Below are 26,329 nucleotides of genomic sequence, written 5' to 3'. Positions count from 1 at the left end.
GAAGAAAAGTTTTCTGAAGCTGACTGGAGAATAAAAATATAAACTTCATTTTATTAATGATTTTCTAATGCTTACATCATAAGGCTATTGCTAAAACTAGACTAAGCAGGAGTGTAGGCATTTACTCATCCAGTACATATTCATTATGTGTGTCAGCCACAGATCCATGCACTGAGGATGCAAATGTGAACGAAAATGATAAAACTTCATTAGCATCCAGTGGGGATAGGGAATGGGGAATGAATGTATATAGAAGAACTAATAAATAAGCAAGTAAATATGTAAAACGGTAAATGTGAAGCACTAGAAAGGAAAATAAATCAGAGTCAGAAAATAGAAAAAGTGGGGATAGGTAAGAGACACTTTCATGCATGTCCATGTGAAAAGACCACCAAACAGGCTTGGTGTGAGCAACATGACTGTTTATTTCACCTGGGTGCAGGCAGGCTGAGTCCGAAAAGAGAGTCAGCAAAGGGTGGTGGATTATCATTAGTTCTTACAGGTTTTGGGATAGGTGGTGAAGTTAAGAGCAATATTTTGGGGGCAGGGGGTGGATCTCGCAAAGTACATTCTCAAGGGTAGGGAGAATTACAAAGAACCTTCTTACGGGTGGGGGAGATTACAAAGCACATTGGTCAGTTAGGGTGGGGCAGAAACAAATCACAATGGTGGAATGTCATCAGTTAAGGCTATTTTTACTTCTTTTGTGGATCTTCAGTTACTTCAGGTCATCTGGATGTATATGTGCAAGTCACAGGGGATGCGATGGCTTGGCTTGGGCTCAGAGGCCTGACATTCCTGCCTTCTTATATTAATAAGAAAAATAAAACAAAATAGTGTTGAAGTGTTGGGGCGAAAATTTTTTAGGGGGTAGTATAGAGAGAGAGAATGGGCCATGTTTCTCAGGGCTGCTTCAAGCAGGATTAGGGGCGGCATGGGAACCTAGAGTGGGAGAGATTAAGCTGAAAGAAGATTTTGTGGTAAGGGGTGATATTGTGGGGTTGTTAGAAGAAACATTTGTCGTATAGAATTATTGGTGATGGCCTGGATACAGTTTTGTATGAATTGAAAAACTAAATGGAATGAGAGAAGGAGAAAAACAGGTATAAAAGGTCTAAGAATTGGGAGGACCTAGGACATCTGATTAGAGAGTGCCTAAGGAGATTCAGCATAGTCCTGCCAGCAAAGATTATTTACTTCAAGAGTTAAGAGTTGCAGTTTGGGGATAGCACCAGGAGATATCAGCTGTGATGGCTTGGAGAAACAGTGTAAACTGGCAGTGTAAACAAGAGCAGGGCATGTATGAGTAGTTGAGAACAGAGAATAGGAGTATGACTAGACAGAGAATAGTAGGGATGACAAGTTTTTTGGGGGCACAGTCTAAGTTGGTCTGGTGTCTGGAATGAGACTGGGGCCTAATAAAAAGGAGCTCAAATGAGCTGTACCTTGTAGCATTCCGAGGACAGGCCTGAATTCTGAGAAGCGAAAATGGTAAAAGTATTGTCCAGTCCTTTTTAAGTTGGTGGCAGAGCTTGGTGAGGTGTGTTTTTAAAAAACCTTTAGTCCATTCTACTTTTCTTGAAGACAGAGGACCGTAAGGGATATACAAGTTTCACTGAATACTGAGAGCCTGAAAAACTGTTTGGCTGATTTGACTAATAGAGGCTGGTCTGTTATCAGACTGTATAGAGGTGGGAAGGCTAAACTGAGGAATTATGTCTGACAGAAGGAAAGAAATGACTGTGGTGGCCTTCTCAGACCCTGTAGGAAAGGCCTTACTTATCTAGTGAAAGTGTCTACTTAGACTAAGAGATATTTTAGTTATCTCAGGGCATGTTGAGTAAAGCTAATTTGCCATTCCTGGGTAGGGGCAAATCTTCAAGCTTGATGTGGTGGGGAAGGGAGGGGGCCTGAATAATCCCTGAGGAGTAGCAGAATAGCAGATGGAAACACTGAGAAGTTATTTCCTTGAGGATAGATTTCCACGATGGAAAGGAAATGAGAGGTTCTAAGAGGTGTGCTAGTGGCTTGTACTATAGCATAGCCTGCCTTTGCTGGTGTGTGGCGATTAGGCCTGGTGGAACTGCCATCAATAAATCAAGCGTGATCAGGGTGAGGAACAGTAAAGAAGGAAATACGGGGAAATGGGGTGAACGTCAGGTGGATCAGAGAGATACCGTCATGGGGGTCAGGTGTGGTATCAGCAATAATGTGGGAGGCCAGATTGAAGTCTGGGCCAGGAACAATGGTAATTGTGGGACTTAATAAAGAGTGAGTACAGCTGGAGGAGCCAGGGAGCAGAAAGTATATGCGTAAGGTATGAGGAAGAAAATAGATTTTTGGAAGTTATGAGAAATGTAGAGAGTGAGTTGAGCATAGTTTGTGATTTTGAGGGCCTCTAAAGGTATTAAAGCAGTGGCAGCCACTGCACGCAGACATGAGGGCTAGGCTAAAACAGTAAGGTCAAGTTGTTTGGACAGAAAGGCTACAGGTTGCGGTCCTGGCTCTTGTGTAAGAATTCTGACTGCACTAACCATGCCTAGGAAGGAAAGGAGTTGTTGTTTTGTAAGGGATTGAGGTTTGGGAGATTAATCAGACATGATCAGCAGGGACAGCACGTGTGTTTTTACGAGAATTATGCCGAGATAGGTAACAGATGAGGATGAAATTTGGGCTTGACTGAAGTAATGGGTTCTGTCTGTGAAGCCTTGCGGCAGTACAGCCTAGGTAATTTGCTGAGCCTAATGGGTGTCAGGGTCAGTCTAAGTGAAAGCAAAGAGAGGCTGGGATGAAGGGTGCAAAGGAATAGTAAAAAAAGCATGTTTGAGATCCAGAACAGAATAATGGGTAGTAGAGGGAAGTATTGAGGATAGGAGAGTATATGGGTTTGGCACCACAGGGTGGATAGGCAAAACAATTTGGTTGATAAGGCGCAGATTCTGAACTAACTTGTAAGCTTTGTCTGGTTTTTGGACAGGTAAAATGGGGGAATTGTAAGGAGAGCTTATAGGTTTTAGAAGCTTATGCTGTAGCAGGTGAGTGATAAAGGGCTTTAATCCTTTTAAAGCGTGCTGTGGGATGGGATATTGGCATTGAGCGGGGTAAGGGTGATTAGGTTTTAATGCGATGGTAATGGGCATGTGATCGGTTGCCAGGGGAGGAGTAGAGATGTCTTATACTTGTGGGTTAAGGTGGGGGGATATGAAAGGAAGACAGGAAGGAGGCTTTGGGTTGGGGAGAAGGGTGGCAATGAGATGTGGCTGTAGTTTAGGAATAGTCAGGGCAGCAGATAATTTAGTTAAAGTCTCTCAGCCTAATAAGGGAACTGGGCAGGTGGGGATAACTAAAAAGGAGTGCTTAAAAGAGTATTGTCTAAGTTGGCACCAGAGTTGGGGAGTTTTAAGAGGTTTAGAAGCCTGGCCATCAATACCTACAATAGTTACAGAGGCAAGGGAAATAGGCCTTTGAAAAGACGGTAATGTGGACTGGGTAGGCTCCATATTGATCAAGAAGGGGACGGACTTACCCTCCACTGTGAGAGTTACTTAAAGCTTGGTGTCCGTGATGGTCTACAGGGCTTCCGAGGCGATCAGGCAGCATCAGTCTTCAGCCACTAAGCCGAGAAGGAGTCAGAGAGCCTTGGGCCAGAGTTCCAGGGGCTCTGGGAGTGGCTACCAGGTGAGTTGAACAGTCCTATTTCCAGTGGGGTCCTGCACAGATGGGACGTAGCTTAGGAGGAATCCTGGGCTGCAGGCATTCCTTGGCCTGGTGGCCAGATTTCTGACACTTGTAGCAAGCTCCTGGGGGAGGAGGTTCTGGAGGAATGCCTGGCTGCTGCGGTTCAGGCGTTTGGAAGTTCTTGTGTGCTGGAGATGTGGCTGGGGTTTGTCTCACAGTGGAGGCAAGGAATTGTAACTGTTTTCTATGATTGTACACCTTGAAGGTGAGGTTAATTAAGTCTTGTTATGGGGTTTGAGGGCCAGATTCTAATTTTTGGAGTTTTATTTAATGTTGGGAGCAGATTGGGCAATAAAATGTATGTTGAGAATAAGACGGCCTTTTGACCTTTCAGGGTCTACAGCTGTAAAGCGTCTCAGGGTTGCTGCCAAACAAGCCATGAACTGGGCTGGATTTTTATATTTGATGAAAAAGCCTAAATGCTATCTGATTTGGGATAAAGAAAAAGGAGCATTAACCTTGACTATGCCTTTAGCTCCAGCCACCTTTTTAAGAATAAATTGCTGGGCAGGTGGGGGAGGGCTAGTCACAGAAGGAAACTGTAAGCCTGACCAGGTGTGAGGAGGGGAGGTGATAAAAGGATTATAGGGTGGAGGAGCGGAGGCTGAGGAAGAATTGGGACTCAGCTCCACCTGGCGAGGAGGGGAGAGGTCAGATGAGTCTGCAGAAAAGGAAGATTAGAAAGACTCAGCGACACTTGGATTTGGAACTGAGGGGACAGGCAGGAGGGAAAGAAGGAAGATTTGGGACGAGTTGCATTGGGCACAGAGACTATGAAGGGACTGATGTGTAAAAGAATGCCTGGACGTCAGGCACCTCAGATCGTTTGCCTATTTTACGACAAGAATTATTTAGATCTTGCAGGATGGAAAAATTCAAAGTGCTGTTTTCTGGCCATTTGGAACTACTGTCGAGTTTGTACTGGGGTCAAGCAGCATTGCAGAAGAAAATAAGGCATTTAGGTTTTAGGTCAGGTGTGAGTTGAAGAGGTTTTAAGTTCTTGAGAACACAGGCTAAGGGAGAAGAAGGAGGAATGGAGGGTGGAAGGTCGCCTATAGTGAAGGAGGCAAGCCCAGAGAAAAGAGAGGGTATAGACATGGAAGGAAGGGGTTTGGGGGTTCTTACCTTCCAGAAAAGTGGGAAAGGGGTTGGGGCATGGAAATAAGGGATTGGGGCACAGAGATACAAGGTTGGGGTACTTGCCCTCCTAGAAAAGCGGGACTTGCTGCTAAGGGTGAAGGAGAAGGGGTTGGGGGGGGTACAGAAAAGCAGAGAAGGGGTAGAGACATGGAGAAGGGGTTGGGGTACTTGCCTTTCCTCTAGAAAAGCGGGACTTACACCTTTGAAACGTGGGTGAATAATCAGAGAGGCGTCCTTGCAATTATTAAACACCAAGGGAAGGCTGCCTTCCTAGTCTGGGTCTACAGATAAAACCTGTCTCCTTTGTCTTTACTAGAAAATGAAAGGAATTGAAATTAAGAGAAGGGAGAGATTGAAGTGTGGTGCTAAGATTGAAAAGAAAAAGAGGTTGAGGGATAGTGAGGGAAGTTGGAGAAGAGAGTAAAAAGAGGCCACTTACTGGATTTGAAATTGGTGGGATGTTTCTTGGGCTGGTCGGTCTGAGGACCTGAGGTCGTAGGTGGATCTTTCTTACGGAGCAAAGAGCAGGAGGACAGGGGATTATCTCCTAATGGAGGTCCCCTGATCCAAGTCACGGCACCAAATTTCATGCGTGTCCCTGTGAAGAGACCACCAAACAGGCTTTGTGTGAGCAACATGGCTGTTTATTTCACCTGGGTGCAGGCAGGCTGAGTCTGAAAAGAGAGTCAGCATAGGGTGGTGGATTATCATTAGTTCTTATAGGTTTTAGGATAGGCGGTGAAGTTAAGAGCAGTATTTTGGGGGCAGGGGGTGGATCTCGCAAGGTACATTCTCAAGGGTAGGGAGAATTAACGAAGAACCTTCTTAAGGGTGGGGGAGATTACAAAGTACATTGATCAGTTAGGGTGGGGCAGAAACAAATCACAATGGTGGAATGTCATCAGTTAAGGCTATTTTTACTTCTTTTGTGGATCTGCAGTTACTTCAGGCCATGTGGATGTATACGTGCAAGTCACAGGGTATGCGATGGCTTGGCTTGGGCTCAGAGGCCTGACAGACACTAGTTCAGATGTTGTGAAAGTTATATGACAAGAGACCTAAATGAAGAGATGAAGAGAGAAGCTACAAGCCATGCTAAATGAGGACAGGAAAGGAACAAGCTAGGCAAGGTAGAGCAAAGACAAAGGCCCTTGTGTGGAGCATACTTGATACAGACAAGGTTAGAAAAAAGTGTGTGAGGAAGAGAGAGGTACGAAGTACAATGACAGAGTTAGCGTGATCCGGATTATATTGTTCACAGGAAAGGCTTTGGAGCTTATTCTAAGTGTGTTCAGAAGCCTCAGAGGGTTTAAGCATTAGTATTACCTAATGCTTAAGTCTTACCTAATGAGAAGATCACTCAGACTGTGCATGGCGTGTGTTTTTGGAAGACAAGAATGAAATCAGGGAAAACAGAAGGCTATGATCATTCTTCACAATGAGGTATTATGGAACATGGTTATGATAAAGGAAGTGGGAAGATATTTGTGCTTCAGTCTTTGTTCTGTTTTGTTTTCTAAGGCAAAGCCAATATGATTTGCTGGTTGATTGAATGTGGCATATGAGAAAGATAATTTAAGGATGATCCCAAGGTTCTGGCCTGAGCTCTGGAAAGATGATGATACTATTGAACAAAAGGGGAAGTACTAAGGAAGGGTAGATTGGATGAAGTGGAAAAGCAAAATTTCTTATATCCCTGTAAAACTGAGCTGCCTGTTAGGTATCTACCAACAATGCCATATGTAGAATCCACCATTTAGGAAAATCATTAAAGCCATAGACACAAATCTTAGAGTTAGCAATGTACAGATGCTATTTAAATCCAATGCCACATTGAGATTTTCTAGGGACTGGGTACAGATAGAAACTACATCCTAGGAACAACAGGCACTCTAACTTTAGAGATTAATAATAGAAGGAGAAGACACTAAAGGAAACTGAGGAGGTCCCATGAGTTATGAGGAAAACTGGGAAAGGATCATGTCCTTGAAGCACAGTGAAGAATATCTGAAGAAGTAGCGAATAAAGAAACTGTGTCAAGGCCTGCTGAGAGTTCATAGGAGTTATGGACTAGAAAGTGACCATTGGATTTCATTATATGCTCATCTATTAACAACTATTATCTATTATCAACTATTAACCTAAACAAAACTAGTGCATGAAGGTGGGAGGTGAAAAAAAAGGCTGTTTTTGTTGTTTTCAATTTTTTCATTCTTATGGATTTAGAGATACAAGTGTAGTTGTGAAACATGGATTATATTGTGCAGTGGTTAAGTCTAGGGTTTAATGTTCCTGTCACCTGAATAGTGTACCTTATATTCAATAGGTAGTATTTCTTCCCTCCCACTCCCACCCTCCCACACTTTAGGGTCTCCTATGTCGATTATTCCACTCTGTATGTCCTTGTGTGTCCATTGTTTAGCTCCCACATCAAAGTAAGTACATGCATTTTTTACTTTCTGTTTCTGACTCATTTCACTCAGGATAATGGCCTCCATTTCTATCCACATTGCTATAAAAAGACATGATTTCATTTTTTATTGCTCACTTATATTCCATAGTGTATACATATATACAAAATTTTTCATCTAATTATCAGTGAATGGAAATTTAGAGTGATTCCATGACTTTGCTTTTGTCACTAGTGCTGTGATAAGCATACAAGTCAGTTGTCTTTTTAATAAAATGATTTCTTTTTCTTTAGGTAGACACCCTATGGTGGGATTGCTGGATTAAATGGTAGTTCAATTTTTAGGTCATTGGGAAATCTCTATACTGTTTTCCATAGATGTTTTACTAATTTACATTCCCACCAACAGTGTATAAGCATTCATTTTTTTTCTCATCTTCACCAACATCTCTTGACTTTTGACCTTATAATAATAGCTATCTTGATGAGTGTAAGATGATATCTCATTATGATTTTAATTTTCATTTCTCTGATGATTAGTGATGTTGGGCATTTTTATATATTTATTGGCCATTTATATGTCTTCTTTTGAAAAATTTCTGTTCATGTCCTTTACCCACTTTTTAATGACTTTTTCTTTTTTTTATTGAGTTGTTTGAGTTCTTGTAGATTCTGGATATTAGCCCTTTGTCAGATGCATTGTTTGCAAATATTTCCTCCCATTCTGTGGTTTGTCTGTATACTCTGTTGATTATTATTATTGTTATTTTTTTTACTGAACAAAAGTTTTGTAGTTTAATTAAGTTCCATTGGTGTATTATTTTGTTGCATTTTCTTTTGAGGGTGTAGTCATAATTTCTTTGCCTAGACCGTTGTCCAGAAAAGTTTTTCCTAGGTTTTCCCCTAGGATTTTTATAGTTTCAGGCCTTACCACTAAGTCTTTCATCCTTTTTCAGTTAATTTTTATATGTGGTGAGAGATACGGGTTCAATTTTATGTCTGTGTATATGGCTCTCCAGTTTTCCCAGCACCATTTATTGAATAGGGTGTCCTTTCCTCACTGTATATATATTTGTTGCTTTGTCAAAAATCAGTATGTTGTAGGTATGTGGCTTTATTTCTGGCTTCTCCATTCTGCTCCATTGATCTATGTGTCTATTTTTATACTAGTACCCTTTTGTTTTGGCTTATAGCCGTGTAGTATAATTTGAAGTCAGGTAATGTGATACCTTCAGCTTTATTTTTTACTTACGATGGATTTGCTAGTCAGACTTTTTTAGTTCCGTATGAATTCTAGGATTTACATTGGTAATTTCATAAAAATTGTGTTGAATCTGTAGATTGTTTTGGGCAGGATGGTCATTTTACACAATATTCATTATTCCAGTTCATGAGCGTAGGATGTTTTTTCTATTTTTTTGTGACATATATGACTTTTTTCATCAGTGTTTTGTAGTTCTCCTCTTAGAGACTTTTTTACCTCTTAGTTTAAATGTATTACTATTTTTTTATATCTGTTGTAAATGGGATTAAGTTGTTCATTTGGTTTTGAGCTTGATCATTATTGTTGTATGGAAATGATACTGATTTTTGTAGATTGGTTGTGTATCCTGAAACTTTACTGAGGTAGTTTATCAAGTCTAAGAGGCTTTCAGAGGAGTTTTTAGGGTTTTCTAGGTGTAAGATTATATCATAAGTGAAGAGGAATAATTTAAATTCTTCTTTTCCCATTTGGAGACCTTTTATTCCTTTATCTTACCTGATTGTTCCTGATAGGACTTCCAATACTATGTTGAATAGGAGTAGTGAAAGTGGGCATCCTCATCTTGGGTCCATTCTTAGAAGTAATGCTTACAATTTTCCCCCATTCAGTATGTTATTGACTGTGGTTTGTCATATACATGGTTTTTATTATTTTAAAGTATGTTTCTTCTATGCCTAGTTTGGTATGTGTTTTTATCATAAAGGGATGCTGGATTTTATCAAATGTTTTTCTGCATCAATTTATTTTATCATATGCTTTTTGAAAAAGAAATTTCTGTTAATTTTGTGAATCACATTTTTGATTCACATATGTTGAACCATCTTGCCTTTCAGGAAAAAGTCCACTTTTCATTGTGATGAACCTTTTGATGTGCTGCTGAATTTTATTTTCTAGAGTTTGTTTTTTTGAGGATATTTGGTTCTGTGTTCATCAGGGATATCGATGTGTAGTTTTCTCTTTTATTTGTTATGTACTTGCCTGGCTTTTGTATCAGCATGATGCTGACTTCATAGAATTAGTTGAAGAGGATTCCTTCCCCCTTGATTTTTTTGGAATAGTTTTAGTAGAATTGGTATCATTTCTTCCTCTTCGGCTTGGTAGAATCTGGCAGTAAGTTCATCTTTTTGTTGTTGTCGTCAGGAGATTTTTTTATTATTACTAATTCAATTTAATTACTCATTATTGGTCTGTTAAGGATTTCTCTTTCTTCCTGGTTCAAACGTGTGAGGTTGTATGTTTCCAGGAATTTATCCATTTCCTCTAGGTTTTCTAGTTTGTGTATGTACAGATGGTCATGGTAGTCTCTGATGATCTTTTATATTTCTGTGGTAATAGTTTTAATGACACTATTAATATTTCTGATTGTCCTTATTTGAATCTTCTTTCTTTTTGGTTAAGCTACTAGTAAGCTATCTATCTTACTTATATTTTCAAATTACAACTTTTTATTTCACTGATCCTTTATAATTTTTTGGCCCTAATTTCATTTAGATTTGTTCTTTGATATTTACTATATTCTGCTAGCTTTGGGTGCAGTTTATTCTTGTTTTACTAGTTCTGTGAGATGTGACATTAGATTGTTAATTTTATATCTTTCTGTCTGTTGGTTGTGGGCATTTAATGCTACAAACTTCCCTCTTGGCACTGATTTGTTGTATCTCAGCGGTTTTGGTATGTTGTGTCTTTATTTTCATTCATTTCAATTTCTTAAATTTTTTTTGTTTTTGGGGACAGAATCTCACTCTGTCACCCAGGCTGGAGTGAAATGGTGTAATCTTCACTTACTGCAACCTCTACCTCTTGGGTTCAAGCAGTTCTCCTGCCTCAGCCTCCCTAGTTGCTGGGATTAAAGACGTGCCACGACACCCAGCTAATTTTTCTTATTTGTAGTAGAGATGGGGTTTCACCATGTTAGCCAGGCTGGTCTCAAGCTCCTGATCTCAAGTGATCCACCCACCTCAGCCTCCCAAAGTGCTAGGATTACAGGTGTGAGCCACCATACCCAGCCTTATTTCAATTAAAAAAAAAAAATCTGCCTTGATTTCATCATTGACCAAGTAATTGTTCAGGAACAGGCTATTTAATTTTCATGTATTTGTGTAGTGTTGAGAATTCTTCTAGGTACTAATTTCTATTTTTATTCCACTGTATTCTGAAAAAGTACTTGATATTATTTTGATTTTTTAAAAAAATCATTGAGTATTGCCTTTTGGCCTAGCATGTGGTCAGTTTTTGAAAATGTTGCATGTGTGCATGAGAAGAATGTATATTCTGAGGTTGTAGGGTAAAATGTTCTGTAAAAGGTTCGTCAGATCCATTGGGTCTAATGTTCATTGTAAAAGTTTCTTTGTCGATTTTTGGCTGCCATGATCTGCCTAGTGCTGTCAGTGGATTATTGAAAGACCCCACTACTACTGTATTGCTATCTATTTTGTTTTCCTTAGGCCCAGTAGTGTTTGTTTTATGAATTGGGGCGCTCCAGTGTTGGGTGCATATGTTTGGAATTGTTATATCTTCTTGTTTAATTGATCCTTTATATAATAACCTTCTTTGTCATTATTTATGGTTTTTGATTTGAAATTTGTTTTATCTAATGCAAGTATAACTACTTCTGCTCAGATTTGGTTTGTATTTTCATAGAATGTCTTTTTGCACCCCTTTGGTTTGAGTCTGAAAAGGTCTTTACCAGTTACTTGAGTTAGATGGGTTTCTTGTATGCAGCATATAGTTGGATTTTTAAAAATTCTTTCTGCCAGACTATATTTTTTAAGAAGAGTGTTTAATCTATTTATATATAAGGTCAGTATTGATTTTTGAGGGGTTGTTTCTATAATATTGTTAATTATTTCTTAATTGCTTTGCAGTCTCAATTAGGTAATTTTAAAATAAAGATCTATAAGTTTTATACTTTGTGTGTTTCCATAATGATAAGTATTGCTCTTTCATTTCTGTATGTTAGAACTCCTTGAAGCCTTTCTTGTAGAGTCAGTCCGTTTGTGACAAATTCCCTTAGTGTTTGCTTATTTGGGAAGTACTATTTTTCTTCTTGAATTATAAGTCTTAGTTGAGCAGGATAGAAAATTCTTGGCTGGCATTTTTTTTTTCTTTAAGAGACTGATAATAAGACCCTAATTTCTTTTGGCTTGTAAGATTCCTGCTGAGAAGCCTGTTGTTAGTCTGATAGGATTCTTTTTACAAGTAATTAGATACTTCTCTCTTGCGACGTTTAAGATTTTTAAATTTATGTTGACTTGGAGTAGTCTGATGACTGTATGTCTTGTGCTGGTTATTCTTGCAATGCATCTCCCAGGAATCACCTGAGCTTTTTATATTTGGATGTCTATATCTGTAGTAAGTCAGGGAAGTTTTGGGGAGTTCTTCTTTCATACAAGTTTCCCACACTTTTAACTTTTTCTTCTTCTCCCTCTGGAATACCAGTGATTCATAAGTTTGGATTCATTACATAATCCCATATGTCCTGAAGGCTCTGTTAGGTTTATCAATTCACTTTTCTATATATTTTTCCTACTAAGTTTATTTGAAAGACCTGTCTCCCAGCTCTGAAATTGTTAATTCTGCTTGGTCTGACTTATTGTTAAAGCTTTCAGAAGTATTTTGCAGTCCCTGAAATTGTTTATTCTGCTTGGTCTGGCTTATTGTTAAAGCTTTCAGAAGTATTTTGCAGTCCCTTCAATACATTTTTTATTTTTAGAAGTTGTGTCTGCTTCTCTTAATAAAATATATCTCTTCTTTTATACCCTACATTATTTTTCTCATTTATTTTAGATAATTTTTAACTTTCTTTTGGATCTCAAGCTTTACATAATCCCATATTAATTGAAGGTCTTATTTCTTGAAGACTTATTTAGAATCAATATTTTGGATTCTTTATCAGCATATCGATTTTATTTTGGTTTGGATTAATTGCTCAAGAGTCATTGTGGTCCTTTGGACCTTTAACAATCTATCTTTTTTATATTTCCATAATTCTTTATCTGGTTCTTTCTAACTTAGATAGGCTATCTCTCATTATTTTGAATTTATTTTGTTTGAACTAGGTTTTTTCCATTTGAAAATGTGGCTATAATGTGTGTTATGTAGGATCTAACAGGCTATATTGAAGAGGATCGAGAGAAAATGCCAGAAAGGGAAATGCAACAGTCAGCACAGCAAGTTATTTTCAGGAGTAGTGCTATAAAAGAAACAGACAAAAGTTGTGCTTGATAGCAAAGTTGTGGAATAAAACTTCTGTTTATGTTCAATGCTAGACATAATAGCATGCTTACATACTGATGAGAATCATCAGTAGAGATGAAGAAAACTGACAATGCAGAAAAGAGGGAAAGCAATTACAGAGGAAGATGAAAAGAGATTAACCAGGACACACAGTTTTTCTCTGTACAAGAAGGAAAATTTTCTATGTGGGTAAAAGGCAGGTAAATGTGTACCTGTAGTGATGAAGAATATTGAACTTTTTTCTGCCGCTTCTACTTTCTTTGTTATAAAAAAGGAATGTAATCAGATGAGAAAGCGGAGGAAGAAAAGAAAGAGTCTTTAGATCAGAAAATGTGAAGTAGTAATCTTGAAGATTAAAGAAACATACTGACAGGGAAAATGGACTAGTAGAATATTGGACAGTTGCCCTGGAGGCCCCCAAATGTCTGGGCTTATGAATTTAAAGTGAGCACAGTGAGATGTTTGAATTATTTCCTCCAGGGATGCAGCTCTTTGTATATAGGTTCAGAGAAGGCAGAGGATTAGATGAAAGCGTTTTTGCTTGTCTAGTACAGTAAAGGATAAGATGGACAAAAATGTACAGAATATATGCAGAAGAGCGATTATAACAAAAGATCATGATGAGAAAGGAAGTGAAGAGGTAAAACCTGTGAAGAGGTCAGGGGAATCATAGCCTAAAGAGCTTGGGCTGGAGCTTCTTATAACAGATATATTAAAGGGAGTAAATTTAAAACTTAGGAGGTAGTTATGAGGACTGGGATGGCCAAAATGAATTATCACAGGGATGATAGTGTGATCAGTTTATTGAACACAGAAAAATGGAATTGTAGAAATGTAAGAGTGAGTGAATTTCCACGTGAGGATATAAATATGCTCTGTATCTTTAATATGACAGTTAAATACATTAGACACTACAACACAGAAAATTTTTTGACCCTTCTGGTTGTATAATATAATTTATGAATCATATTAGTAAGCTATTCTGTTAACATTGATGACAGAAATAAGGTGGTAAAAAGAGGTCTGCTAAGAATTACTCCTGGATAAAAGTACATAATCTTTTAATATGAGCTACCTTGACTAAATAGTCCACACAAAATCATTTTCTTCATAAGCATAATAAAGTCTATTCCAACCACTTTCTTATAGGATCTTCATAAGGATCAAATGTGAACATATTTGTTAAACTGTCTTGAAATCATAAAGCATTTAATAAATAAGGAAATTATTATTATTATTATCACTCGGTGTTTGCCTTTTAAAACAGTTGAAAATGTAACTTTATATAATGTGGGAAATTCACTTAAGAGTATTCATTCTACCAGGGAGAGGAATGATACTGATAAATGTTTTGATATCGACTCAGTTTGATTTTTTAATGACATGTATTATTTCTTTGTCTTTATCATATTTCAGGATTGTTCAACCTGAACTGAAAGCACTTGCAATGGGTTTCCATTCAATGGTTATAAGAACACTAGGTATGACAAATATATAGATTACACATTTTAACATATAAATATTAACTTTAAGCCTTAAAGACTGAATGCAATTAATTTTCAACTGTAAGACTGTATAAAAAGGAATAAGTAAGAATCATTTCTATTTTGTGATAAATGAAAATAAAAAGGAACAGGAAAATTGAGTGGCCTAAAAGATAATTTGATTGTTAATTCTAGTTAGAGTCAATCTGTTAAGAGCAAGGAATCATCATATTTATATTATACTCTTTCTAACAGAAACAGAAAGATAGGTGGCCTCTGAGGTTTTCCTTCTTTCAGGAAAATAAGAATATTTCTCCCAGGTATAGGCGGAGTAGAGGATCTTCCTTCCAAATGGAGACATTACTTAGGACAGCCCTAAAGTAGCTTGGGAGCCCTGGGAATCTGGTCAGGCTGAGGTTTTCTAAAACAACAGAAGCTGACAATTGCTGTGCCATTTCTCACTGCCTGGTCCTGTATGGCTGGGCAGCTAACCATTAGCAGGAGTTAATGCAAAAGTGAATGAAAATTCATACTCTGGAACTAGGCTTGTTGGATTATGAGGATTTCCTGAGTAAAAGAAAGCTCAGAAAATTGTGGTTTATGGTGGCAAGGGTAGGATTGTAGACTCCAGAGGCTAAAGGCCTATTTCTAAATATTCAAAAGTGATGAGAAAAGATTTAGGAAATGAACCTTTGTCCCTTATTGCCATTGCCTTTTTTACTGCAAAGATACTTGTTGTTAAATAATGTCTAGTCTAACCTCTGTGAGTGGTCCTTTGTAAGAATTGTAAACATTATGTGCTTATTCCTGGGAAGAAGGAAAAGGGCATCATTCATGTAGGGATTGGTGCAGAGGACTGATTATGGCCCATAGGTAACCACTGATGGCAGAAGGAAAAGGAAGTGGGAAGGGTCAGTTTCTGGGACCCTTACAAGAAAAGTATAACCCTATGGCCAAATTACTGTGAAGAAGTTGTACATGAAGTGTGTTTGGTGAGAAGGTCACAGATCCTGAAAGGTAAAAGGAAATATAAAAGGAATAGGAGAGAGAAGATGAAGATGCTGCAGGATTCCATTGCCTCCATCCTAGCCGTCCCTTTCTGTGTCCCTAATCTTCCAGCCTCTGTAATGTTGGCAGTTCTCTACCTCCAGATTCAGAGAAGATACCTCACTCCCAGAACCTGGGCCACAGAGGCTGAAAATAGCATCTGGGTAATTAGGACGCCTTCTGATATGTTGAAATGAGACTATGACAATAGAAGACATTGTTTCAGCAACATAAAATAGAAAAAAAAATGAATTTTGCCATTCTAATTGTGAACATCCAATTTTGTTATGTCCAATATATGGCACAATGGACCCTAAATGCTTCTGTGGGAAACATCCACACTTAGTAGCAAGCTTCCAATTCGTGAACAATTGTCTTAAATATGATATATGTGTAAATGGTAGAAGACCTATATAGTGTATTAAACTAAAAGAGATATTTAGAAAATAGGTTATCAGAAGATTTACAATTCTAATAAGACCAAGTTTGTTACTTAAAACATTTACTTCAAAAAGTTTGTTTAAACCAGTGGCATAACGTGAAGAAAATAAATTGTTGGCATCTATTTTTTTTTTTAATTTTTCAAAGGGTCGCTGTGATTTTTTGAAATCTGCAAATTTCTCACCCATTATCTCAGTACCAGTTTGCTTCAGATGCATTGACCTCAGACAACATTCCCTTGTGATTCTACTATTTCTCAGTCTCAGAAAATTGAGAATGATTAAAAGTAAAAAAAATCGGTAAAACATTCATGTATAAATCACTGTCATTTTTTGTGACAAAATAAAATCTGAAAAGTATGAATCACAAAACAGAACAAGAACAAAGTAAAATCTTGTATGCTTCAGTTCTACCATCTGAATGATAGCTCTCTACTATGATGTCCCTCAAAATTTTGAACAAATTACCTATTCTTAAAACTAGGAGTTAATTTCAGAATTTATACTTCTCCTATAAACAACATATGTATCCCTGGAATGCCGCACATTCATCGAAATCAGGCACTACGAATAAAAATTGACTTTGAGACAGACCACTGAAAATATGTGCACCATTGTGCACTAACAGACCACTAACAGAAACAAAATTTAGCAACAGAGACCCTAACCTGCAGCCTAGGCTGCTTTAGGAGGTATTAAAAAGTGCATGAAATCAATGGAGAGGAAATGCTGGATTGTGGGCTCTAATGGCACTAAGAAAGAGAGAATTGGGCTCTGAGCCCTAGAAGGAAGTAAAACTGGCCAATAGCTGAGCACTCCTTGAAGCTGGGCCTGAACTTCTCTGGGGAGGGAATCCTGGTGTAGGCATTTACTTTTTAATTATCTTAAAATAGTATTAAAATCTGCCTTTACAGCAGTTTAGATGAGAGCTTTTCCTTTTCTCATAAAGTTATAATTTAACTGTCAGTAATCCAGCCATTCTTGCCTAAGAAAAATTCCATATGAACCAACATAACTTTCATGTTTTACTAACAACATTCCCCTTTTTACCAATCAGGCTTAAGTTAATAGGTATTGTAGGAAGAACAGAGTATATAGGCATATAATACTCTTTCTTCCCACTGTATATAGGGAGAGAACAGTAGATCAAATACATCTGTGACATTACCATATGATTTAAGCCTTTGCGATTTCTAATAATTTTGATTCCTGGGTGGATGTAGGCCAAACCAATGGAATAATTTTCCAAAACTTTAAACTTGTATTAATCCAAAATGTATCAATATAGACTATCACTCAGTTACATTTGAAGCATTTCATTTGGATTGATATCTTTTTATCTCATGTTGCAGGAGGAATTCTAGCTCCAATATATTTTGGGGCTCTGATTGATAAAACATGTATGAAGTGGTCCACCAACAGCTGTGGAGCACAAGGGGCTTGTAGGATATATAATTCCGTATTTTTTGGGTAAGTTGTCATAAACACATTTCATTAATAGATTTTTTATTTGTCTATGTTAATGTCTAAGATATAGCATTTTTAATGTGATCATAATATTAATGATAGCTACCATTTAGTGAACAATTACTTTGTATTCACTATTGTATCAAGCATTCTGGTATCTCATTTTAATACTCATAGAAACTGTAGGAAATGTATATATTCCTCCTTTTTCCTTAAATATGAAGAAAACAAGATTGAAGAATAATGAGTAACTTGTCCAAAATTACACAACTAAAAGAAATACAGCTAGGGTTTGTACTTGAATCTCTTTTGATTACAAAGCTCTCTCCCACTGGCTTCTCCAGGAAGACACAGAATGACCAGCTGCAGCTCTGATTATATGGTAATTGAGGAAAAAAATGGAAAAAAAAGTTTCATTACTCTTCTATTCATAGGCAGAAGTATCCTGCAAGTGACATTAAGACAACTAGATTATCTGGAAGAAAAAAAAAGCTGCTGCAATTGTACCTTATCTCTTATAGAAGCATTAATTTGTAATTTATATGTTGACCAAACATATAAATTTGATTTCTGAAACTATAAGTATTAGAACTACTCATAGTAGAATTTCTTTTAATTATCTAGGAAGAATAAATGTGTCTGTAAGTATGACCCAAATGCCTCAAAGTATAATAGAAAAATAATGGTGAAAGGATTTATATTGCTTTGCGTATATACCCAATAATAGGACTGATGGGTTGAATGGTAATTCTGTTTTATGTTCTTTTTGAGAAATCGTCAGACTGCTTTCTACAATGACAGAACTAATTTACATTCCCACTAGTAGTGTATAAGCGTTCCCTTTTCTCCACTGTGTCTTCAGTATCTGTTATTTTTTAACCCATTAAAAATAGCCATTCTGACTGGTGTGGGATGGTATCTGATTGTAGTTTTGGTTTGTAATTCTCTAATAATTAGTGATGTTGAATCCTAAGTGAACTAATGCATGAACAGAACACCAAATATCGCATGTTCTCCCTTTTAAGTGGGAGCTAAACATTAAGTACATATGGACACAAAGAAGGGAACAACAGACACTGGAGCCTACTTGTGGGTGGAGAGTGAGAGGAGGGTAAAGAAACAAAACTACCTGTAAGTGACTATGCTTATTGAAAAAGGAAGAAAGAGAACAAGAACAGATAATAAAATATTTTTAAAACTGCATCACACAACGTATTTTAAGCAAAGTTCAACAGCAAGGGATAAATTAGAATAATTTATAATTCAGACATAGACATAGCCAAATGTCCTATGTATATAAGGATCTCTTAAAAATCTACAAAAACAGACCAGGTGCAGTGGCTCACAACTGTAATCCTAGCACTTTGGGAGGCTGAGGCAGGCAGATCACTTGAGACCAGGAGTTCGAGACCAGCCTGACAATCATGGTGAAACCTTATCTCTAGTAAAAATACAAAAAAAAAAAAATTAGCCAGGCATTGTGGTACATGCCTGTAATCTTAGTTACTTGGGAGGCTGAGGTGGGACAATTGCTTGAACCTGGGAGGTGGAGGTGGCAGTGAGCTGAGATCACCAACTGCACACTCCAGCCTGGGTGACAGAGCAGGATTCCATCTCAAAAAAAAAAAAAAAAAAAAATCAACGCAAACATCAAATGCTAGCAAGAATGGGAAACAACAGGAGTTTCCTGTCATTGCTGGAGGTGATGTAAAATGGTACTGAAGTGCTGGAAGACAGAGTGAAATTTTCTTACAAAGCAAATAGAGTTATTGTATGATTAAGCAATCATGCTCCCAGGTATTTACATAAATTAGTTGGAGACATGTCCACAAAAAAGCCTGTACTTGAATATAAAAAAGTGGAAGCATTGAAGATGTCCTTCAGTAGGTAAATGGATAAGTTAACTATGTTACATTCATATAGCGGAATATTAGTAATCAGTGTATTAGTCTATTCTCACACTGCTATGAAGAGCTACCTGAGACTGGGTAATTCATGAAGAAAAGAGGTTTAATTAACTCCTAGTTCCACAGGCTTAACAAGAAGCATGACTGGGAGGCCTCAGAAAACTCACAATCATGGCAGAAGCCTAAAAGGAAGCAAGGCATGTCTTCTCCTAGTGACAGGAGATAGAGAGGGAGAGAGCAAAGGGGGAAGTGCCACACACTTCTAAACCATCAGACCTCATGAGTACTCACTCACTATCTTGAGAACAGAAAGGGAGAAATCCAAGATCCAGTCACTTCCCACCAGGTTCCTTCTCCAATTCAACATGAAATTTGGGCAGAGACACAAACCCAAACCATATCATTCAACCCCTGGTCGTTCCCAAATCTCATGTTCTTCTCACATTGCAAAATACAGTTACCCTTCTCAGCAGTCCCTGTGTCTTAACTCATTTCAGCATTAACTCAAAAGCCCACAGTCCAAAGTCTCTTCTGAGACAAGGTAAGTCCCTTCCACCTATGAGCCTATTAAATTTTAAAAAGTTAGTTACTTCCAGCCAGGTGCGGTGGCTCATGCCTGTAATCCCAGCACTTTGGGAGATCAAGGCAGGTGGATCACGATGTCAGGAGATTGAGACTATCCTGGTTAACATGGTGAAACCCCATCTCTACTAAAAATACCAAAAAATTAGCCGGGCATGGTAGTGGGTGCCTGTAGTCCCAGCTACTTGGGAGGCTGAGGCAGGAGAATGGCATGAACCCAGGAGGTGGAGCTTGCAGTGAGCTGAGATCACAGCACTGCATTCCAGCCTGAGTGACAGAGCGAGACTCTGTTTTAAAAAAAAAAAAATTAGTTACTTCCAAGATACAATGGGGGTACAGGCATTTGGTAAATACTCTTATTCCAAATGGGAGAAATTGGCCAAAACAAAGGGGTTACAAGCCCCATGCAAGTTCAAAACCCAACAGGGCAGTCATTAAATCTTAAAGCTCCAAAATGATCTCCTTTAACTCCATGTCACACATCTAGGGCACTCTGATGCAGAAGATTTGTGCCCAAGGCTTTGGGCAGCTCTACTTCTGTGGCTCTGCAGGTACAGTCCCCATGGCTGCTTTCATGAGCTGATGCTGAGTGCCTGCAGCTTTTCCAGGCACACAGTGCAAGCTGTTGGTGGATCTACCATTCTGGAGTCTGGAGGACAGTGGCCCTCTTCTCATAGCTCCATAGGTAGTGCCTCAGTGGGAACTCTGTGTGGGATGTCCAACCCCACATTTTCTCTCTGTACTGCCCTAGTATAGGTTCTTCATGAGTGCTCCACCCCTGCAGCAGACTTCTGCCTGGACATCCAGGCATTTTTTTTTTTTTTTTTTTTTTTTTTGAGACAGTGTCTTGCTCTGATGCCCAGGCTGGAGTGCAGTGGCATGATCTCAGCTTCCCATAACCACTGCTTCCTGGGTTCAATCAATTCTTGTGCCTCAGCCTCCTGAGTAGGTGGGACCACAGGCATGTACCACCACACCTGACTAATTTTCATGTCTTTAGTAGAGATGGGATCTCATCATGTTGGCCAGGCTGGCCATCCAGGCATTTTGATACATACTAGGAATAGGTTCCCAAACCTCAACTCTTGCTTTCTGCACACTCATCAGCCCAACACCATGTGAAAGGCACCAAAGCTTGGGGCTTGCACCCTCTGAAGTCATGGCCCAAGCTGTACCTTGACTCCTCTTAGCCATGGCTGGAGCTGGAATTAGTGGGAAATAAGGTGCCATCTCCCAAGGTTGCACAGGGCAGCAGGGCCCTGGGCCTGACCCACAAAACCATTTAACCCTCCTAGGCCACCAGGCTGGTGATGGGAGGGGCCTCCATGAAGGTCTCTAAAATGTTCTGGAGATATTTTCCCCACTGTCTTGGCTATTAAGCATTTGGATCCTCTTATGCAAATTTCTACAGCAGAATATATCATGGGATTTGGGCAGGGACCCAAATCCAAACTACATCAATCAATAAAAAGAAATGAACTATCAGCCTAAAAAAGAAAAAAATGAAACTTATATAGCTAAATAAAAGAAGGCAGTCCAAAGAAGCTTCAGATTGTTTAATTTTAACTATGTGGTCTTGTAGAAAAGCAAAACAATGGGCCACAAAATCAGTAGTTTTTGGGGCTCAGTGTGGAGAAGGCTGGGATGAGTAGGCCTAGCACGAGGGATTTTTAGGGCAGTGAAGTGAACTCTAATGTAAAATGTGCATTTAATAATGTATCAATATTTCATCAATTTTAACAAATGTGCTATACTAATACAAGATATTAATGATAGGAGAAACAACTGTGTATATGTTGGGCAGGGAGATCTCCATACAGTTTTCTGGTAAAACTAGAATTGCTATAAAATATAAAGACAAAAAAATCATGAAACAGTTTTCAAAGAAGTCACTAATGGTTATGAAACATATAAAAAGATTGCAGTTCTGTTATTATCAATTATGTTATAATTGCAGTTCTGTTATTATCAATGAATAAGAACATGAACATCATCTTGATAATAAAAGAATTATAATTAAAAATCACCCAGATTGTCAACAATCAAAAATGTACTTGAGGACTGCGTTGGCAAAGTTTATAACTTTGAGCCAGCAACGATACTTCTAGGAATTTATCCTAAAGATATCTATACTCCCAAAATACTGAAAACAAAGTAAGAACCAATCAAGAAGATATCAATTAAATTAATAATGTGCATGCAGACAAATGAATATTCTGAGTTCTTAAAGGAAAAATCTTTTTACTTACTAATATGGAAGCCTATTCGCAATATATTGGTATATTCACATATATATTATGTGAAAAAAGGAGGCATTACATGAAAAATGTGTGCGGAATATGCTATTATTTATGAAAGGTGGGGAATGTTTCTTAGTTCAGGTTAGATCTCTGGTGAAAACTCCCTGGATCAAATTTACTGAAAGAACTTTTTTCTACTTAATGTGTAAATTCACTGTCTAACATCCCCAACAAGTAATGATCCAGCTTTTTCTGGAATTATAGTAAAGCAGCATTCACCAGCCCACAGACATTCTCTTAAATTTAAAATAATTATAGAAAATCTTTCCATAAATGGGAGATTTATTTCCTCCCTCCCTCCCCTTCCTTCTTTCCTTCCTTCCTTCCCTTCCTTCCTCCCCTTCCCTTCCCCTCCCTTCCCCTTGCTTTTCCCTCCCCTCCCCTTCCCTTTCCTTCTTTTTCTTTTTTTTTTTTTTGAGATGGAGCCCCACTCTGTCATCCAGGCTGGAGTGCAGGAGCGAAATCTCAGCTCACTGCAACCTCTGACTCCTGGGTTCAAGCAATTCTTTTGCCTCAGCCTCCTGAGCATCTGGGATTACAGGCGCCCGCCATTACGCTGGGCTAATTTTTTTGTATCTCTACTAGATGGGGTTTCGCCCTGTTGGCCAGGCTAGTCTCAAACTCCTGACGTCAAGTGATCCGCCCACCTCAGCCTCCCAGTGTGCTGGGATTACAGGTGTGAGCCACCGCTCCCGGCTGGGAGATTTTATTTCTATTTATAAAAGCATGGGGAAAAAAAAGCAAAACTTAATAAATTTACTTTAAGAAAATATTTTAATTGAGATCATAATTCATTTTAAGGACAACTGGCAAGATGCTCCCCAGAATCTCCCCGAAGCAATAATCACCAAATCCAAGCATTAACATAACATTTTGAAATGGTGATACTTTAGTTACGTTAGTTTCAGTATGAAAAGACCACTAAAACATTGTTTTAAAAACTGTACTAGTTCCTTTTCCTTCAGTGAAGGTTTAGGTAAAAGTAAAAGGAAATGAAAAGTGGAATTTTAAAAAAGGGCAGTTCATTTGCTAGTTAATACACTGAAAGTTAAATGATTATCTTATGATTTTTAATAGATTTTATTTTTTAGAATAGTTTCAGAATCACAGTAAAATTGAGGAGAAAGCACAGAGATTTCCCATATCCTGCCTGCTCCCACACATGCATGGCCTTCCCCATTATCAACATCTCCCATCAGGATGGTACATTTGTTACAATTGACAAACCAGATTGACACATCCTTATCACTCAGGATCCACAGTTTACATCAGGTTTCACACTTAGTGTTCAACTTTCTATGGGTTTAGATGAATGTAAAATGATACATATCCACCCCTGAACTATCATAAAAAGTAGTCTTGCTGCCCTAAAAATCCTCTGTGCTCTGCCTGTTCATCCCTCCTTTCCCAGTAATCCCTGGATCCCTAGAAACCAATAGTCTTTTTACTACTTCCACAATTTTGTCTGTTTCAGATCATATAGTTGGAATTATACATTTTGTAGCCTTTTCAGAGTAGCTTCTTTAACTCAGTAATGTGCATTTAAGTTTCCTCTAGTTGTTTGTATTGCTTGATGGGTTATTTCTTTTTAGCACTGAACAATAATTGATTGTCTCAATACACCACAGTTTATACATTTGCCTACTGAAGGACATCTTGATTGCTTCTAGGTTTTGGCAATTATAAATAAAAGTTAATGATAAAAGATATCCAGCCGGGCGTGGTGGCTCATGCCTGTAATCCCAGCACTTTGGGAGGCCAAGGCGGGCGGATCACGAGGTCAGATCGAGACCATCCTGGCTAACATGGTGAAACCCCGTCTCTACTAAAAGTACAAAAAATTAGCCGGGCGAGATGGCGGGCACCTGTAGTCCCAGCTACGCAGGAGGCTGAGGCAGGAGAATGGCATGAACCCCAGGGGGCGGAGCCTGCAGTGAGCCGAGATCACGCCACTGCACTCTAGCCTGGGTGACAGCGAGGCTCCGTCTCAAAAAAAAAAAAAAAAAAAAAAGATATCTGTGTGCCAATTTTTGTATAGATACAGGTTTCAACTTCTTTGTGTCAACACCAAAGTGCACTTACTTGATCATGTGGTAAAAATATGTACAGTTTTATAAGAAATTGTCAGATTGGCTTCAAAAGTGGCTGTATTATTTTGCATTTTGACCAACAATGAATGAGAGTTTCTGTTGCTCCACTTCCTTATCCACATCTAATGTCTAGTGTTCTGGATTTTGGCCATTCTAATAGCTATGTAGTGGTATCTCATTTTGGTTTAAATTTGCATTTCCTTGATGACATAAGATGTGAAGGATCTTTCTTTTTTTTTTTTTTTTGAGATGGAGTCTCACTCTGTCGCCCAGGCTGGAGTGCAGTGGCGCAATCTCGGCTCACTGCAAGCTATGCCTCCCGGGTTCACGCCATTCTCCCACCTCAGACTCCTGAGTAGCTGGGACTACAGGTGCCCACTACCATGCCTGGCTAATTTTGTGTGTGTGTGTGTGTGTGTGTGTGTGTGTGTGTGTGTGTGTGTGTGTATTTTTGTATGTTTAGTAGAGACGGGGTTTCACCATGTTAGCCAGGATGGTCTCGATCTCCTGACCTTGTGATCCGCCCGCCTCGGCCTCCCAAAGTGCTGGGATTACAGGCGTGAGCCACCGTGCCTGGTCATGAAGCATCTTCTTATATGCTTATTTGCCACCTCTATATTTTTTGCGGGGAGGTGTATGTTAAAGTCTTTGGCCCACTTTTTAACTGTTTTTTTTTTATTATTGTTGAATTTTGAGAGTTCTTAGTATTTTTGAAAACAGTTATTGAATATGCCTTTTGAAAATATTTTCTGTCAGTCTGTGGCCTCTGACTCTCATCTTATCCTTTTGACAGTGTCTCTTACTTTCTCAGAGCAGAATTTTTGTTTTGTTTTGTTTTGTTTTTGGAAATGGATCTCACTCTGTTGCCCAAACAGGAGTTCAGTGGCACCTTCTTAGCTCACTGTAGCCTTGCACTCCTGGGCTCAAGTGATCCTCTCACCTCAGCCTCTTATTGATGTGATCATGTGATTATTTTTCTTAGTTAGTCCTTAATATGATGAATTATATAAGTGATTTGTGAATGTTGAACCAGTCTTGCAAACCTGGGATATATGCCTGGATAACTGTTCTATTCAGAACTTTTAAATTGTAATGAAGTCCTCCTTATCAATAAGTTCTTTCATGGATTGTGCTTTTGCTGTTGCATCTGAAAAGTCATAACCGACTCCTAGGCTGCTTTCTCCTGTGTTACCTCCTAGGAGTTTTATATAGCTTTGCATTTTACATTTTGGTTTGTGATTCATTTTGAGTTAATTTTTGTGAAGCCTAAATTCATTATTTTGCATGTTGATATCTAGTTGTTCCAGCACCATTTGTTGAAAATACTATATTTTCTCCATTGTAGTGCCTTTATTTTTTTCTAAAGATCCATTGACTATTTAAGTGGGTCTATTTCTGGGCTATTTATTCTTTCCACTTACCTATTTGTATATTATTTTACCAAAGTCACACTGTCTTGGTTGCTATAGCTTCATAGTAAGTCTTGAGGTCAGGTATTATCAGTCCAATTATTGGGTTCTTATACTTAAGTATTGTCTTGGCTACTTAGCCTCTTTCACGTATTCACATAAACTTTAGAATTAGTTTGTCAATATCCACAAAATAACTTATAGAGATTTTGATTGGGGTTGCATTGAATCTGTGTATCAAGTTGGGACAAACTGACATCTTGACAATATTGAGTCTTCTGATACTGTACATGAACATGGAATATCACTTCATTTTTTAGTGCTTCTTTGATTTCTTTCATCAGTTTTATAGTTTTCTGCCTATACCTTTTGTATATATTTTGCTAAATTTATACCCAATGTTTCATTTTTGGGGGTGCTAACGTAAATAGTAATGTGTTTTTAATTTCAAATTCCACTTGTTCATTGCTGATTTATAGGAAAACTTTTCACTTTGGCATATTAATCTTATATCCTACAAACTTGTTATAATTGCTTATTAGTTCTAGTAGTGTTTTTGTCTATTATTTGAGATTTTCTACATATACATATGCAAACAAAGGTAGTTTTATTCCTGCCTTTCGATCTGTATACATACCATTCCCTTTTCACTTTTTTTTTTTAATCATATGGACATTCTGTGTACCATGTTGAAAATTAATGGTGAAAAGGGACATTCTTGGCTTGTTCCGACCTTATCAGGAAAGCTCTGAGTTCTTCATCAAGTAAAAAATGTGTAGAATTTTTGGTGTATATGTTTTTAATCAGGTTGATAA

General features: G+C 38.2%; 1 protein-coding gene across 3 annotated transcripts in view; it reads left to right on the top strand.

The window, feature by feature from the left end:
* SLCO1B3 (solute carrier organic anion transporter family member 1B3) overlaps positions 1–26,329 on the top strand; it is a 196,804-nt gene that overhangs the window by 62,973 nt on the left and 107,502 nt on the right. For all 3 annotated transcript variants that reach the window (XM_030804741.1, XM_030804742.1, XM_003265581.4), the window contains 2 exons: positions 14,205–14,269; positions 17,112–17,229. In XM_030804741.1, coding sequence (XP_030660601.1) covers positions 14,205–14,269; positions 17,112–17,229 — 183 coding nt within the window. The remainder of the gene's footprint in view (positions 1–14,204; positions 14,270–17,111; positions 17,230–26,329) is intronic.

Source organism: Nomascus leucogenys, chromosome 23 (assembly GCF_006542625.1).
Source record: "Nomascus leucogenys isolate Asia chromosome 23, Asia_NLE_v1, whole genome shotgun sequence".
In the NCBI taxonomy this organism is placed as follows: Eukaryota; Metazoa; Chordata; class Mammalia; order Primates; family Hylobatidae; genus Nomascus; species Nomascus leucogenys.
This window is presented reverse-complemented; position numbering and strand designations above follow the sequence as displayed.